At 49.2% G+C, this 17,330-nt stretch overlaps 1 protein-coding gene across 5 annotated transcripts in view; it reads right to left on the bottom strand.

The window, feature by feature from the left end:
• Positions 1-4,438: 4,438 nt before the first annotated feature.
• The window catches only part of LOC106588126 (palmitoyltransferase ZDHHC7), a 50,473-nt gene continuing 37,581 nt past the window's right edge, over positions 4,439-17,330 (bottom strand). Inside the window, exons 6-9 of one of the 5 annotated variants that reach the window (XM_045709083.1) lie at positions 16,050-16,180; positions 5,136-12,409; positions 4,964-5,083; positions 4,439-4,904 (exon numbers count right to left, since the gene is read on the bottom strand). In XM_045709083.1, the coding sequence (XP_045565039.1) occupies positions 12,230-12,409; positions 16,050-16,180 (311 nt within the window). In that variant the 3' untranslated portion in view covers positions 4,439-4,904; positions 4,964-5,083; positions 5,136-12,229. Of the gene's footprint in view, positions 5,084-5,135; positions 12,410-16,049; positions 16,181-17,330 lie in introns of all 5 variants that reach the window. The other 4 variants (XM_045709081.1, XM_045709082.1, XM_045709084.1 and 1 more) reach the window with 4 other exon arrangements.

Here is a 17,330-nt window from a genome sequence, read left to right as displayed (position 1 = left end):
TTAGGAGAACACGCTGCAGGTTAGGAGAACACGCTGCAGGTTCAGGTTAGGAGAACACGCTGCAGGTTAGGAGAACACGCTGCAGGTTAGGAGAACACGCCGCAGGTTAGGAGAACACGCTGCAGGTTAGGAGAACACGCTGCTGGTTCAGGTTAGGAGAACACGCTGCAGGTTAGGAGAACACGCTGCAGGTTAGGAGAACACGCTGCAGGTTCAGGTTAGGAGAACACGCTGCAGGTTAGGAGAACACGCTGCAGGTTCAGGTTAGGAGAACACGCCGCAGGTTAGGAGAACACGCTGCAGGTTAGGAGAACACGCTGCAGGTTAGGAGAACACGCTGCTGGTTTTTGTGTTTGTATGCCGCGCTCGATTTAAAAGGCACAACCTTTAGATTTCTTGGTGTCCGTCATTGATTCTTGAATAATCTGATTTATATGAATCTAACACGATCTTATCAGACTCAATGCATATTGGTTCACATCCACAGTTTTTTTTTGTACAGGCCAATAAATGGAACAGCCAAATAGCCATCATTATAAAGGCAATTTAAGACACATTTTAAAAAACATCTTTCAATAATTGGTAGTAGGTACCAGGCACACTGGTTTGAAGGTCACGAACTGCAACTCTGTTAGTTTGTCAACAGTTTCCTGTGTATCAAGAAAGATCTAACACCCAAAGGACAAAACTGTTGGAAGTATTGAAGTCGACATGGACCAGCATCCCTGTGGAACGCTTTCCACACCTTGTAGAGTTCATGCCCCTGAAGAATCGAGGCTGTTCTGAAGGCAAAAGGGGGGTGCATCTCAATACTAGGAAGGTGTACTTAATGTTTTGTTCACTCAGTGTGTCTGCAGAGGTTACAGAAGATGGAAATGCTAAAAGTGTCCCACTTTTATTCTGACTTTACTCAAATAAATACTACAAGACAAAATTAACAGGAAATAATACGTCAAGAATCAGACTGTTGTGCAAATGGAATAGACAACTGGTGGAAATTATAGGCAATTAGCAAGACACCCCCAATAAAGGAGTGGTTCTGCAGGTGGTGACCACAGACCACTTCTCAGTTCCTATGCTTCCTGGCTGATGTTTTGGTCACTTTTGAATGCTGGCGGTGCTTTCACTCTAGTGGTAGCATGAGACGGAGTCTACAACCCACACAAGTGGCTCAGGTAGTGCAGCTCATCCAGGATGGCACATCAATGCGAGCTGTGGCAAGAAGGTTTGCTGTGTCTGTCAGCGGTGTCCAGAGCATGGAGGCGCTACCAGGAGACAGGCCAGTACATCAGGAGACGTGGAGGAGGCCGTAGGAGGGCAACAACCCAGCAGCAGGACCGCTACCTCCACCTTTGTGCAAGGAGGAGCAGGAGGAGCACTGCCAGAGCCCTGCAAAATGACCTCCAGCAGGCCACAAATGTGCATGTGTCTGCTCAAACGGTCAGAAACAGACTCCATGAGGGTGGTATGAGGGCCCGACATCCACAGGTGGGGGTTGTGCTTACAGCCCAACACCGTGCAGGACGTTTGGCATTTGCCAGAGAACACCAAGATTGGCAAATTCGCCACTGGCGCCCTGTGCTCTTCACAGATGAAAGCAGGTTCACACTGAGCATATGTGACAGACGTGACAGTCTGGAGACGCCGTGGAGAACGTTCTGCTGCCTGCAACATCCTCCAGCATGACCGGTTTGGCGGTGGGTCAGTCATGGTACTCATCCAGTAACGGAGCTCATCCAGTTTATTCTCCAGTGATTGGTAGGATAGTCTCTAACGGAGCTCATCCAGTTTATTCTCCATTGATTGGTAGGATAGTCTCTAACGGAGCTCATCCAGTTTCTTCTCCAGTGATTGGTAGGATAGTCTCTAACGGAGCTCATCCAGTTTATTCTCCAGTGATGGGTAGGATAGTGTCTAACGGAGCTCATCCAGTTTATTCTCCAGTGATTGGTAGGATAGTCTCTAACGGAGCTCATCCAGTAAATGTGCTATCAGTTTTTTTTCATATAAATTTGCAAACATTTAAAAAAAAACTGTATTTGCTTTGTCATTATGGGGTATTGAGTGTAGATTGATGAGGAAAAAAATAATAATTGATTATAGAATAAGGCTGCAATGTAACAAAATGTGGAAAAAGTCAAGGGGTCTAAATACTTTCCAAATGCACTGTACAGATTCTCTATACCGTAGAGCTGTTTACAACACACAGCACCCTGCTACAGATTCTCTATACTGTGTAGGTGCCAAGCAGCCTCGTTCAACCAGCCTGATCTCACCAGCGGTCAGTAGGTATCACAAGGCTACGTGCCAGGTGGGTGCGTCTCAAATAGCACCTTAATCCCTTTATAGTGCACTGCTTGTCACCGGGGCCTATAGAGAAGAGGGTGCGATACTCAGGGAGTTCTCAGTAGTGTTTGAATGGAGGGAGAGAGAAGCGACTGAATCCAGATTACTAGGTAGGGATATAGGGGAGGGGATAACCTAGTCAGTTGAACATTTGAATGCATTCAACCGAAATGTGCCTTCTGTATTAACCCCTCTGAATCAGAGAGGTGCAAGGGGCTGCCTTAATCCACGTCCCCGACATCGGAGGAAGGGCAGACAGTCCAGTAACGTTGATTCAGAGGAAGGGCAGACAGTCCAGTAACGTTGATTCAGAGGAACAGCAGACAGTCCAGTAACGATGATTCAGAGGAAGGGCAGACAGTCCAGTAACGATGATTCAGAGGAAGGGCAGACAGTCCAGTAACGATGATTCAGAGGAAGGGCAGACAGTCCAGTAACGATGATTCAGAGGAAGGGCAGACAGTCCAGTAACGATGATTCAGAGGAAGGGCAGACAGTCCAGTAACGTTGATTCAGAGGAAGGGCAGACAGTCCAGTAACGTTGATTCAGAGGAACAGCAGACAGTCCAGTAACGTTGATTCAGAGGAAGGGCAGACAGTCCAGTAACGTTGATTCAGAGGAAGGGCAGACAGTCCAGTAACGTTGATTCAGAGGAAGGGCAGACAGTCCAGTAACGTTGATTCAGAGGAAGGGCAGACAGTCCAGTAACGTTGATTCAGAGGAAGGGCAGACAGTCCAGTAACGTTGATTCAGAGGAAGGGCAGACAGTCCAGTAACGTTGATTCAGAGGAAGGGCAGACAGTCCAGTAACGTTGATTCAGAGGAAGGGCAGACAGTCCAGTAACGTTGATTCAGAGGAAGGGCAGACAGTCCAGTAACGTTGATTCAGAGGAACAGCAGACAGTCCAGTAACGTTGATTCAGAGGAAGGGCAGACAGTCCAGTAACGTTGATTCAGAGGAAGGGCAGACAGTCCAGTAACGTTGATTCAGAGGAAGGGCAGACAGTCCAGTAACGTTGATTCAGAGGAAGGGCAGACAGTCCAGTAACGTTGATTCAGAGGAAGGGCAGACAGTCCAGTAACGTTGATTCAGAGGAAGGGCAGACAGTCCAGTAACGTTGATTCAGAGGAAGGGCAGACAGTCCAGTAACGATGATTCAGAGGAAGGGCAGACAGTCCAGTAACGTTGATTCAGAGGAACAGCAGACAGTCCAGTAACGATGATTCAGAGGAACAGCAGACAGTCCAGTAACGTTGATTCAGAGGAAGGGCAGACAGTCCAGTAACGTTGATTCAGAGGAAGGGCAGACAGTCCAGTAACGTTGATTCAGAGGAAGGGCAGACAGTCCAGTAACGTTGATTCAGAGGAACAGCAGACAGTCCAGTAACGTTGATTCAGAGGAAGGGCAGACAGTCCAGTAACGATGATTCAGAGGAAGGGCAGACAGTCCAGTAACGTTGATTCAGAGGAAGGGCAGACAGTCCAGTAACGTTGATTCAGAGGAACAGCAGACAGTCCAGTAACGATGATTCAGAGGAAGGGCAGACAGTCCAGTAACAGTCAACGATGCTAAGGTCATGATATGGTTGGATGCACCCCAAATGGCACCCTATTCCCTATGTAGTGCACTATTTTAGACCAGAGCCCTATTGCACCCTATTCCCTATATATAGTGCACTATTTTAGACCAGAGCCCTATGGCACCCTATTCCCTATATAGTGCACTACATTAGACAAGAGCCCTATGGAACCCTATTCCCTATATATAGTGCACTACTTTAGACCAGAGCCCTATGGCACCCTATTCCCTATATATATATATATATATATATAGTGCACTACATTAGACAAGAGCCCTATGGAATCCTATTCCCTATATATACTGCACTACTTTAGACCAGGGCCCTATGGCACCCTATTCCCTATATAGTGCACTACTTTAGACCAGAGCCCTAAGTGTGTACAATAGATGTACCATTGTAAAGTGGTTGTTCCACTGGATATCATAAGGTCAATGCACCAATTTGTAAGTCGCTCTGGATAAGAGCGTCTGCTAAATGACGTAAACGTAAATGTTTTACATACGGACATGTTGTTCACAAACTCTTTATTTTAAAACAAACGATTTCTACAATCATAAATCAAATGGATACAGTTTAAAAAAGATACGGCATTAAAATCCAAAGGCGGATATTTGCAAGATTGATGATTGTATTGAATAGGGGACTCGTATCTCATTAAAACAAACTGTTGTTTGATGATCATCAATAGTCAGTGGCACAATGGCTCTGTTGTGAAGCCATCAAAATAAGCAGAGAGATGATGAGATGATGAGGTCAGGAGGGCTGAGGGGGAACAAAATGGTGGACTGAAACAACCTTCATCATGAGGAAGGTCAGGAAGCCTGAGGGAGAACAAAATGGTGGACTGAAACAACCTTCATCATGAGGAAGGTCAGGAGGCCTGAGGGGGAACAAAATGGTGGACTGAAACAACCTTCATCATGAGATGAGGTCAGGAGGGCTGAGGGGGAACAAAATGGTGGACTGAAACAACCTTCATCATGAGGAAGGTCAGGAAGCCTGAGGGAGAACAAAATGGTGGACTGAAACAACCTTCATCATGAGATGAGGTCAGGAGGGCTGAGGGAGAACAAAATGGTGGACTGAAACAACCTTCACCATGAGATGAGGTCAGGAGGGCTGAGGGGGAACAAAATGGTGGACTGAAACAACCTTTAGGAGGTCAGGAAGCCTGAGGGAGAACAAAATGGTGGACTGAAACAACCTTCATCATGAGATGAGGTCAGGAGGGCTGAGGGGGAACAAAATGGTGGACTGAAACAACCTTCATCACGAGATGAGGTCAGGAGGGCTGAGGGGGAACAAAATGGTGGACTGAAAAAGCCTTCATCACGAGATGAGGTCAGGAGGGCTGAGGGGGAACAAAATGGTGGACTGAAAAAGCCTTCATCAGTTGTTATAAAGACTGTCACTACAAGCTTCCCGTTGGTTGACAGACCCATTGCTTCACCAATGAAGTTTGTATTAAAGGCTGTGTGTTCCAAACTGGCTGCCTATTCCCTAAATAATGCACTTCCTATGGCTCCGGTCAAAAGTAGTGCACTATATAGGGAATAGGGTGCCAGTTGGGACATACGCCAAAGCTCCAACAGGTTCTAACTGAGAGAGTAAGACTGACTGTCTATCAGAAGAGCGGTGAGCCTGCCAGGGCACAAGGATGGATGTGCTTGTGTTCCTTTCACCCTACCAGTTCACCATTAAGACGGGACCAGACAAAGAGCAGCTCGTCTCAAGACTTGATTCAGCATAAAGAGCAGCTCGTCTCAAGACTTGATTCAGCATAAAGAGCAGCTCGTCTCAAGACTTGATTCAGCATAAAGAGCAGCTCGTCTCAAGACTTGATTCAGCATAAAGAGCAGCTCGTCTCAAGACTTGATTCAGCATAAAGAGCAGCTCGTCTCAAGACTTGATTCAGCATAAAGAGCAGCTCGTCTCAAGACTTGATTCAGCATAAAGAGCAGCTCGTCTCAAGACTTGATTCAGCATAAAGAGCAGCTCGTCTCAAGACTTGATTCAGCATAAAGAGCAGCTCGTCTCAAGACTTGATTCAGCATAAAGAGCAGCTCGTCTCAAGACTTGATTCAGCATAAAGAGCAGCTCGTCTCAAGACTTGATTCAGCATAAAGAGCAGCTCGTCTCAAGACTTGATTCAGCATAAAGAGCAGCTCGTCTCAAGACTTGATTCAGCATAAAGAGCAGCTCGTCTCAAGACTTGATTCAGCATAAAGAGCAGCTCGTCTCAAGACTTGATTCAGCATAAAGAGCAGCTCGTCTCAAGACTTGATTCAGCATAAAGAGCAGCTCGTCTCAAGACTTGATTCAGCATAAAGAGCAGCTCGTCTCAGACTCGATTCGTCTCTGATGGGCAGCGGAAGAGAAACATCCTGTTATTCTCACCAACTCAATACTGAGAGGTCTCGGACAAGGACATGTTTAAATACAACAGCTGACTGCTTAAATGTCATATATAATCCACCAAGTCAATATTAGGAAGGTGTTCTTAATGTTTTGGGTATGTCCCCTGGCTATTTAGGGAACAGCATTTGGGACGCAACCAAGGTGGAAACGAGGGTACAGTAAGACAGGGGGTTGTGGGGGGAAACGAGGGTACAGTAAGACAGGGGGTTGGGGGGTGGAAACGAGGGTACAGTAAGACAGGGGGTTGTGGTAGGGGGGGTACAGTAAGACGGGGGTTGTGGTGGGGGGTGGAAACGAGGGTACAGTAAGACAGGGGGTTGTGGTGGGGGGGTGGAAACGAGGGTACAGTAAGACAGGGGGTTGTGGTGGGGGGGTGAAAACGAGGGTACAGTAAGACAGGGGGTTGTGGTGGGGGGGTGGAAACGAGGGTACAGTAACACAGGGGTTGTGGTGGGGGGGTGAAAATGAGGGTACAGTAAGACAGGGGGTTGTGGTGGTGGGGGGGGTGGAAACGAGGGTACAGTAAGACAGGGGGTTGTGGTGGGGGGGTGGAAACGAGGGTACAGTAAGACGGGGTTGTGGTGGGGGGGTGGAAACGAGGGTACAGTAAGACAGGGGGTTGGGGGGGTGGAAACGAGGGTACAGTAAGACAGGGGGTTGTGGTGGGGGGTGGAAACGAGGGTACAGTAAGACATCAGCATTTCATTCAGTCCATCATCATCATCATCATCATCATCATCAGTCCTCATTAAAATCAAATTAAAAAGATGATCTTGCAGTTTGGTGCTAAAGCTCCTTTCTGTTAGCAATGTTTCCCAAACTGGGTCCTGGGGCCCCCCCACATTACACAGCTGATTCAGTTGATCAAAGCTTCATGACCAGTAGGTTACTTGAATCAGCTGTGTTGTGCTGGGGGCAGAAACTAAACATCCACCCAAAGGGGGGCCCAAGACCAAGTATGGGAAACACTGGTAAAGGGGGGACAGGACATGGGAAACATTGGTAAAGGGGGGGACAGGACATGGGAAACACTGGTAAAGGGGGGGACAGGACATGGGGACAGGACTTGGGAAACATTGGTAAAGGCGGGGACAGGACATGGGAAACATTGGTAAAGGGGGGGACAGGACTTGGGAAACATTGGTAAAGGCGGGGACAGGACTTGGGAAACATTGGTAAAGGGGGGGACAGGACTTGGGAAACATTGGTAAAGGCGGGGACAGGACATGGGGACAGGACTTGGGAAACATTGGTAAAGGCGGGGACAGGACATGGGAAACATTGGTAAAGGGGGGGACAGGACTTGGGAAACATTGGTAAAGGCGGGGACAGGACATGGGGACAGGACTTGGGAAACATTGGTAAAGGGGGGACAGGACATGGGGACAGGACTTGGGAAACATTGGTAAAGGGGGGGACAGGACTTGGGAAACATTGGTAAAGGCGGGGACAGGACATGGGAAACATTGGTAAAGGGGGGACAGGACATGGGAAACATTGGTAAAGGGGGGACAGGACATGGGAAACATTGGTAAAGGGGGGACAGGACATGGGAAACATTGGTAAAGGGGGGGACAGGACATGGGAAACATTGGTAAAGGGGGGGACAGGACATGGGGTCTGGGAAACATTGGTAAAGGGGGGAACAGGACTTGGGGTCTGGGAAACACCGTAGCAGCTCCTAAACAAGGAGGAAAAACAACCAATGAGACAAAATACAAAGAAACAACAAAAATACATTTTTCAGCTAAATTCTGATAGTACCTCTCCCCACCCGTTTAAATGTTTTTGTCCCATTTGAGCGAACATGGTCCAGGTCACAGCTCAACCCGTTGTTCAGTCCGTTGCATCAGGGGCATAGTTCAGGTGTTGGGTACGTCGAGGCCTGGGCAGAGAAAGCACTGAACCGTCTGCGTTCAGTAGATATAGACTTCTATGTCCAGGCTGTTTAATATCAGTAGTCAGTACACTTGGGTTGTGGCCAGAGGCAGGGAGGACCAGGCTCCGGTCGGGATTCTTGAGAAGCATCACCACAAAACCACACTAGATGAAAAAAAACACAGTCTTCATCCCCTGTCACCTGTTTGTCCTCGGTGCCTGAAGTGTTCAAGTCCTGGACTTAAACTCAGAACGTCATTTTCTCCCCCTTGTCCCGTCTGTCCTTGGGTGTCCTAGACAAGTCCTGTTTAAAACGTCCGACCACAACACGGTGTCTTCAGATTGTGCCAGACAGAAAAGGAGCTCGTTATAAAAAAAAAGCAAACGGACCCTGTTCACATCCTCATGCAGACATTGAACAGCAGGTTAAGACTGCACCAGTACGCAGAACAAGTTAATAGATGTACAATATGTATCCAGTGTGGCTGACTGACTGGCTGGCTGGTTGACTGGCTGGCTGGCTGACTGGCTAGCTGACTGACTGGCTGGCTGGCTGGCTGGCTGACTGGCTGGCTGACTGGCTGGCTAGCTGACTGGCTGGCTGGCTGGCTGACTGGCTGGCTAGCTGACTGGCTGGCTGGCTGGCTAACTGGCCGGCTGGCAAGCTGGCTGGCTGACTGAATGGCTGACTGGGGCTCATGGCAGAACAGGGCAGGCTAGTCTCTCTGTGTGGAGGACTGATCCATATTCAGCCCTAGTCTCTCTGTGTGGACTGACCCATATTCAGCCCTAGTCTCTCTGTGTGGAGGACTGATCCATATTCAGCCCTAGTCTCTCTGTGTGGACTGACCCATATTCAGCCCTAGTCTCTCTGTGTGGAGGACTGACCCATATTCAGCCCTAGTCTCTCTGTGAGGACAGACCCATATTCAGCCCTAGTCTCTCTGTGAGGACAGACCCATATTCAGCCCTAGTCTCTCTGTGTGGACAGACCCATATTCAGCCCTAGTCTCTCTGTGAGGACAGACCCATATTCAGCCCCAGTCTCTCTGTGTGGAGGACTGACCCATATTCAGCCCTAGTCTCTCTGTGAGGACAGACCCATATTCAGCCCTAGTCTCTCTGTGAGGACTGACCCATATTCAGCCCTAGTCTCTCTGTGTGGAGGACTGACCCATATTCAGCCCTAGTCTCTCTGTGAGGACAGACCCATATTCAGCCCCAGTCTCTCTGTGTGGAGGACTGACCCATATTCAGCCCTAGTCTCTCTGTGTGGACAGACCCATATTCAGCCCTAGTCTCTCTGTGAGGACAGACCCATATTCAGCCCCAGTCTCTCTGTGTGGAGGACTGACCCATATTCAGCCCTAGTCTCTCTGTGTGGACAGACCCATATTCAGCCCTAGTCTCTCTGTGAGGACTGACCCATATTCAGCCCTAGTCTCTCTGTGTGGAGGACTGACCCATATTCAGCCCTAGTCTCTCTGTGAGGACTGACCCATATTCAGCCCCAGTCTCTCTGTGTGGAGGACTGACCCATATTCAGCCCTAGTCTCTCTGTGTGGACAGACCCATATTCAGCCCCAGTCTCTCTGTGTGGACAGACCCATATTCAGCCCCAGTCTCTCTGTGAGGACAGACCCATATTCAGCCCTAGTCTCTCTGTGTGGACAGACCCATATTCAGCCCTAGTCTCTCTGTGTGGAGGACTGACCCATATTCAGCCCTAGTCTCTCTGTGTGGACAGACCCATATTCAGCCCTAGTCTCTCTGTGTGGACAGACCCATATTCAGCCCTAGTCTCTCTGTGTGGACAGACCCATATTCAGCCCTAGTCTCTCTGTGTGGACAGACCCATATTCAGCCCTAGTCTCTCTGTGTGGACTGACCCATATTCAGCCCTAGTCTCTCTGTGTGGACAGACCCATATTCAGCCCTAGTCTCTCTGTGTGGACAGACCCATATTCAGCCCTAGTCTCTCTGTGAGGACTGACCCATATTCAGCCCCAGTCTCTCTGTGTGGAGGACTGACCCATATTCAGCCCTAGTCTCTCTGTGTGGAGGACTGACCCATATTCAGCCCCAGTCTCTCTGTGAGGAGGACTGACCCATATTCAGCCCTAGTCTCTCTGTGTGGACAGACCCATATTCAGCCCCAGTCTCTCTGTGTGGACTGACCCATATTCAGCCCCAGTCTCTCTGTGAGGAGGACTGACCCATATTCAGCCCTAGTCTCTCTGTGTGGACAGACCCATATTCAGCCCTAGTCTCTCTGTGTGGACAGACCCATATTCAGCCCCAGTCTCTCTGTGAGGACAGACCCATATTCAGCCCCAGTCTCTCTGTGAGGACAGACAGACCAAGATACTGATCTCCCTGTCAGTGGAGTGGAGATAGAAAAAGGGCTTCCAGCATGGCTAAGGACAGAGAGACAGGGACTTCAGGAGACCCCCTGTAGTGTGAATGGGGGGTACAGCTGTTCTCCATTACGTAAGTCACAGGTCACACCCCATCCTATCAGTCCAGGGGTGACACAGAAACCACCATGATGTGTCCAACGGTCCAGAGAGGTCCGGCGGGGCTATCAGACGGTCCAGAGAGGTCCGGAGGGGCTATCAGACGGTCCAGAGAGGTCCGGCGGGGGTATCAGACGGTCCAGAGAGGTCCGGCGGGGGTATCAGACGGTCCAGAGAGGTCCGGCGGGGCTATCAGACGGTCCAGAGAGGTCCGGCGGGGGTATCAGACGGTCCAGAGAGGTCCGGCGGGGCTATCAGACGGTCCAGAGAGGTCCGGCGGGGCTATCAGACGGTCCAGAGAGGTCCGGCGGGGCTATCAGACGGTCCAGAGAGGTCCGGCGGGGGTATCAGACGGTCCAGAGAGGTCTGAGGGTATCAGACGGTCCAGAGAGGTCTGAGGGGTATCAGACGGTCCAGAGAGGTCCGGAGGGGGTATCAGACGGTCCAGAGAGGTCCGGAGGGGGTATCAGACGGTCCAGAGAGGTCCGGAGGGGGTATCAGACGGTCCAGAGAGGTCCGGAGGGGGTATCAGACGGTCCAGAGAGGTCCGGAGGGGCTATCAGACGGTCCAGAGAGGTCCGGAGGGGCTATCAGACGGTCCAGAGAGGTCCGGCGGGGGTATCAGACGGTCCAGAGAGGTCCGGCGGGGGTATCAGACGGTCCAGAGAGGTCCGGCGGGGCTATCAGACGGTCCAGAGAGGTCCGGCGGGGCTATCAGACGGTCCAGAGAGGTCCGGCGGGGGTATCAGACGGTCCAGAGAGGTCCGGCGGGGCTATCAGACGGTCCAGAGAGGTCCGGCGGGGCTATCAGACGGTCCAGAGAGGTCTGAGGGTATCAGACGGTCCAGAGAGGTCTGAGGGTATCAGACGGTCCAGAGAGGTCCGGAGGGGGTATCAGACGGTCCAGAGAGGTCCGGAGGGGGTATCAGACGGTCCAGAGAGGTCCGGAGGGGGTATCAGACGGTCCAGAGAGGTCCGGAGGGGGTATCAGACGGTCCAGAGAGGTCCGGCGGGGGTATCAGACGGTCCAGAGAGGTCCGGCGGGGGTATCAGACGGTCCAGAGAGGTCCGGCGGAGCTATCAGACGGTCCAGAGAGGTCCGGCGGGGGTATCAGACGGTCCAGAGAGGTCCGGCGGGGGGTATCAGACGGTCCAGAGAGGTCCGGCGGGGGGTATCAGACGGTCCAGACAGGTCCGGCGGGGCTATCAGACGGTCCAGAGAGGTCCGGCGGGGCTATCAGACGGTCCAGAGAGGTCCGGCGGGGCTATCAGACGGTCCAGAGAGGTCTGAGGGTATCAGACGGTCCAGACAGGTCCGGCGGGGCTATCAGACGGTCCAGAGAGGTCCGGAGGGGGTATCAGACGGTCCAGAGAGGTCCGGAGGGGGTATCAGACGGTCCAGAGAGGTCCGGAGGGGGTATCAGACGGTCCAGAGAGGTCTGAGGGTATCAGACAGGGAAGAGCTGTGTTTTGGGCTGCTCAGCCCTCAGACAGAGAACTCCACACCACTACGGCGTGTACGTGTCATCAGCAGGCGCCGCAGACGCAGGCCGGAGAATGGGTTGAACCAGAGGAAGGAGGGCGGGCCTCCGAACACGGCCTTCATCCCCTCCCAGCGCAGACGCCGCTCCCACGTCGGTTTCTCATTCTTCAGACGCTCGATCTCCTGGAAGATGAGACAGACAGACAGACAGACACAGACAGACAGACAGACAGAGAGGCAGACAGAGAGGCAGACAGACAGACAGACACCGACAGGCAGACACCGACAGACAGACAGACAGGCAGAGAGGCAGACAGACAGACAGACAGACAGACAGACAGACAGACAGACAGACAGACAGACAGAGGCAGGCAGGCAGGCAGGCAGGCAGACAGACAGACAGACAGACAGACAGACAGACAGACAGACAGACAGACAGACAGACAGACAGACAGACAGACAGACAGAGAGGCAGACAGGCAGAGAGGCAGAGAGGCAGACAGACAGACACCGACAGGCAGACACCGACAGACAGACAGACAGACAGACAGACAGACAGACAGACAGACAGACAGGCAGGCAGACAGACAGACAGACAGACAGGGCGACAGGCAGGCCGACAGGCAGACAGACAGACAGGCAGACAGACAGGCAGGCAGGCAGACAGACAGACAGGCAGGCAGACAGGCAGGCAGACCGACAGGCAGACCGACAGGCAGACCGACAGGCAGACAGACAGGCAGGCAGACAGGCAGGCAGACAGGCAGGCAGACAGACAGACAGGCAGACAGACAGGCAGACAGACAGACAGGCAGGCAGACAGACAGACAGACAGACACCGACAGGCAGACACCGACAGACAGACAGACAGGCAGGCAGACAGACAGACAGACAGACCGGCACAGACCGACAGACCGACAGACAGACAGACAGACAGACAGACAGACAGGCAGACAGACAGGCAGACAGACAGGGCGACAGGCAGGCCGACAGGCAGGCCGACAGGCAGACAGACAGACAGGCAGACAGACAGGCAGGCAGACAGACAGGCAGACAGACAGGCAGGCAGACCGACAGGCAGACCGACAGGCAGACCGACAGGCAGACAGACAGGCAGACAGACAGGCAGGCAGACAGGCAGGCAGACAGACAGACAGGCAGACCGACAGGCAGACAGACAGGCAGACAGACAGGCAGGCAGACAGACAGACAGACAGACAGACAGACACTTTAGTCAACATATTATTTTAATGAACCAGAGCTACTGTTGCCTCAACTAGGTCGATTCAGGACAGACATTTTGTTCTATTTGTTCATGGATATCAGGGGAGAACTGAAGGAGTTGGACCAGAATGATCTGTAGTCCAGTCAGACTAGGAGACGAGAGGAACCTGGAGAGGAGAGATACCAGTTACTCTGTTACTAACCTGGCTGTTACTATTACTAGGCTGAGGGACCAGTTACTAACCTGGCTGTTACTATTACTAGGCTGAGGGACCAGTTACTCTGTTACTAACCCAGCTGTTACTATTACTAGGCTGAGGGACCAGTTACTCTGTTACTAACCCAGCTGTTACTATTACTAGGCTGAGGGACCAGTTACTAACCTGGCTGTTACTATTACTAGGCTGAGGGACCAGTTACTCTGTTACTAACCTGGCTGTTACTATTACTAGGCTGAGGGACCAGTTACTCTGTTACTAACCCAGCTGTTACTATTACTAGGCTGAGGGACCAGTTACTAACCTGGCTGTTACTATTACTAGGCTGAGGGACCAGTTACTCTGTTACTAACCCAGCTGTTACTATTACTAGGCTGAGGGACCAGTTACTCTGTTACTAACCCAGCTGTTACTATTACTAGGCTGAGGGACCAGTTACTCTGTTACTAACCCAGCTGTTACTATTACTAGGCTGAGGGACCAGTTACTCTGTTACTAACCCAGCTGTTACTATTACTAGGCTGAGGGACCAGTTACTTAGCCAAATATATTTAAACTCAGTTTTTCACAATTCCTGATATTTAATCCTAGTTAAAATTCCCTGTTTTAGGTCAGTTAGGATCACCACTTTAATTTAACAATGTGAAATGTCAGAATAATAGTAGAGAGAATGATTTATTTCAGCTTTTATTTCTTTCATCACATCCCCAGTGGGTCAGAAGTTTACATATAAACTCAATTAGTATTTGGTAGCATTGCATTTAAATAGTTTAACTTGGGTCAAACGTTTCGGGTAGCCTTCCACAAGCTTCCCACAATAAGTTGGGTGAATTTTAGCCCATTCCTCCTGACAGAGCTGGTGTAACTGAGTCAGGTTTGTAGGCCTCCTTGCTTGCACACACTTTTTCAGTTCTGCCCACAAAGTTTCTACAGGATTGAGGTCAGGGATTTGTGATGGCCACTCCAATACCTTGACTTTGTTGTCCTTAAGCCATTTTGCCACAACTTTGGAAGTATGCTTGGGGTCATTGTCCATTTGGAAGACCCATTTGCGACCAAGCTTTAACTTCCTGACTGATGTCTTGAGATGTTGCTTCAATATATCCACATAATTTTCCAACCTCATGATGCCATCTATTTTGTGAAGTGCACCAGTCCCTCCTGCAGCAAAGCACCCCCACAACATGATGCCTCCACCCCCGTGCTTCACGGTTGGGATGGTGTTCTTCGGCTTGCAAGCGTCCCCCTTTTTCCTCCAAACATAACGATGGTCATTATGGTCAAACAATTCTATTTTTGTTTCATCAGACCAGAGGACATTTCTCCAAAAAGTACGATCTTTGCCCCCATGTGCAGTTGCAAACCGAAGTCTGGCTTTTTTATGGCGGTTTTGGAGCAGTGGCTTCTTCCTTGCTGAGTGGCCTTTCAGGTGAAGTCGATATAGGACTCGTTTTACTGGGGGGTATAGATACTTTTGTACCCGTTTCCTCCAGCGCCATCAAGGTCCTTTGCTGTTGTTCTGGGATTGATTTGCACTTTTCGCACCAAAGTACGTTAATCTCTAGGAGACAGAACGCGTCTCCTTCCTGAGCGGTATGGCGGCTGCGTGGTCCCATGGTGTTTATACTTGCGTACTATTGTTTGTACAGATGAACATGGTACCTTCAGGTGTTTGGAAATTGCTCCCAAGGATGAACCAGACTTGTGCAGGTCTACAATTTATTTTCGTGAGGTCTTGGCTGATTTCTTTTGATTTTCCCATGATGTCAAGCAAAGAGGCACTGAGTTTGAAGGTAGGCCTTGAAATACATCCACAGGTACACCTCCAATTGACTCAAATGATGTCAATCAGCCTATCAGAAGCTTCTAAAGCCATGACATAATTTTCTGGAATTTTCCAAGCTGTTTAAAGGTACAGTCAACTTAGTGTATGTAAACTTCTGACCCACTGTAATTGTGATACAGTGAATTATAAGTGAAATAATCTGTAAACAATTGTTGGAAAAATGACTTGTGTCATGCACAAAGTAGATGTCGTAACCGACCTGCCAAAACTATAGTTTGTTAACAAGAAATTTGTGGAGTGGTTGAAAACAAGGTTTAATGACTCCAACCTAAGTGTATGTAAACTTCCCACTACAACTGTACTTGTACATTTACTTTTGATACGTAAGTACATTTAAAACCAAATATTTTTACTCAAGTAGTATTTTACTGGGTGACTTTCACTTTTTTTACTTGATTCATTTTCTATTAAAAGTATCTTTACTTTTACTCAAGTATGACAACTGAGTAGTTTTTTTCCCACCACTGCCGTAAACCTTGTCAAGTGTTCCTTTAAGTGGTGCCGACCACAGCGTGTGGCGTGCTGGGTGCCTCACCGTCTCGTCGTTGCAGATGGAGTGGATCTGCGTTCCGAACATCACCACGGTGAAGGTGAGGAAGAGGAAGGCCTCCAGACAGAGGAAGACCATCAGCATCACCGCCACCGGAGGAGAGAAGTTAGTGCATTCTGGGAGATGGAATTGTGGGAGAGGAGGAGAGAGGTGACGTCATTATTTTGACAGAGGAGGAGAGGGGTGTCATTATTTTGACAGAGGAGGAGAGGGGTGTCATTATTTTGACAGAGGAGGAGAGGGGTGTCATTATTTTGACAGAGAAGAGGGGTGTCATTATTTTGACAGAGGAGGAGAGGGGTGTCATTATTTTGACAGAGAAGAGGGGTGTCATTATTTTGAAAGAGGAGGAGAGGGGTGTCATTATTTTGAAAGAGGAGGAGAGGGGTGCCATTATTTTGACAGAGGAGGAGAGGGGTGCCATTATTTTGACAGAGGAGGAGAGGGGTGCCATTATTATGACAGAGGAGGAGAGAGGAGTCATTATTTTATCCTCTGATCATAAAGGTTCTATCAACATTTAGAAGCATTTAAAATCAAATATAATCATCATTATTATAATCATCACCACCAACATTATTATAATAAACATCATCATTATTATAATCATTATTATTGTCATTAATATAATCATCATCATCAACATCATCATTATTATAATCATCATCAACGTTATTATAATCATCATCATCATCATCTTCATTATTATTATTATTATTATAATAATAATCATTATTATTGTCATCATCATTATTATCATCATTAATATAATCATCATCATTCTCATCCTCACCATCATTATAATTATCATTATCCGCCTCCTCATTATCATCATCATCATCATCATCATATCCAAGATGGCGTCGTGTCCCGTGTATATATATATATTTTTTCTTCATATTTATTTATTTTTAAATATTTTTTAAAGCTCAACTTCAACATATTCACCTGTAATCCGCCTCACCCAATGTGGTACGGATCTGCTATTTTCTTTACTTAAGAACCGGAACCCCCAACAGAAGCTAGCTAGCCAGCTAACTAGCTAGTAGTCAGCTAGCCAGCTAACTAGCTAGTAGTCAGCTAGCCCCTGCTAGCGGTCATCAGCTAACCTTTAGCCCGGACAACTCCTGCCAGTCTGCACAGCGCGATTCAACCCAGAGCATACTGGACTCTTTTTCCCCCACATATACATTTCTTGTTAACAAAGTATAGTTTTGGCAAGTCGGTTAGGACATGTACTTTGTGCATGACACAAGTAATTTTTCC

The sequence above is a fragment of the Salmo salar genome, chromosome ssa26 (assembly GCF_905237065.1).
Source record: "Salmo salar chromosome ssa26, Ssal_v3.1, whole genome shotgun sequence".
Lineage (NCBI taxonomy): Eukaryota > Metazoa > Chordata > Actinopteri > Salmoniformes > Salmonidae > Salmo > Salmo salar.
Note: the sequence above shows the minus strand (reverse complement) of the source record. Positions and strands in the feature narration are given on the sequence as shown.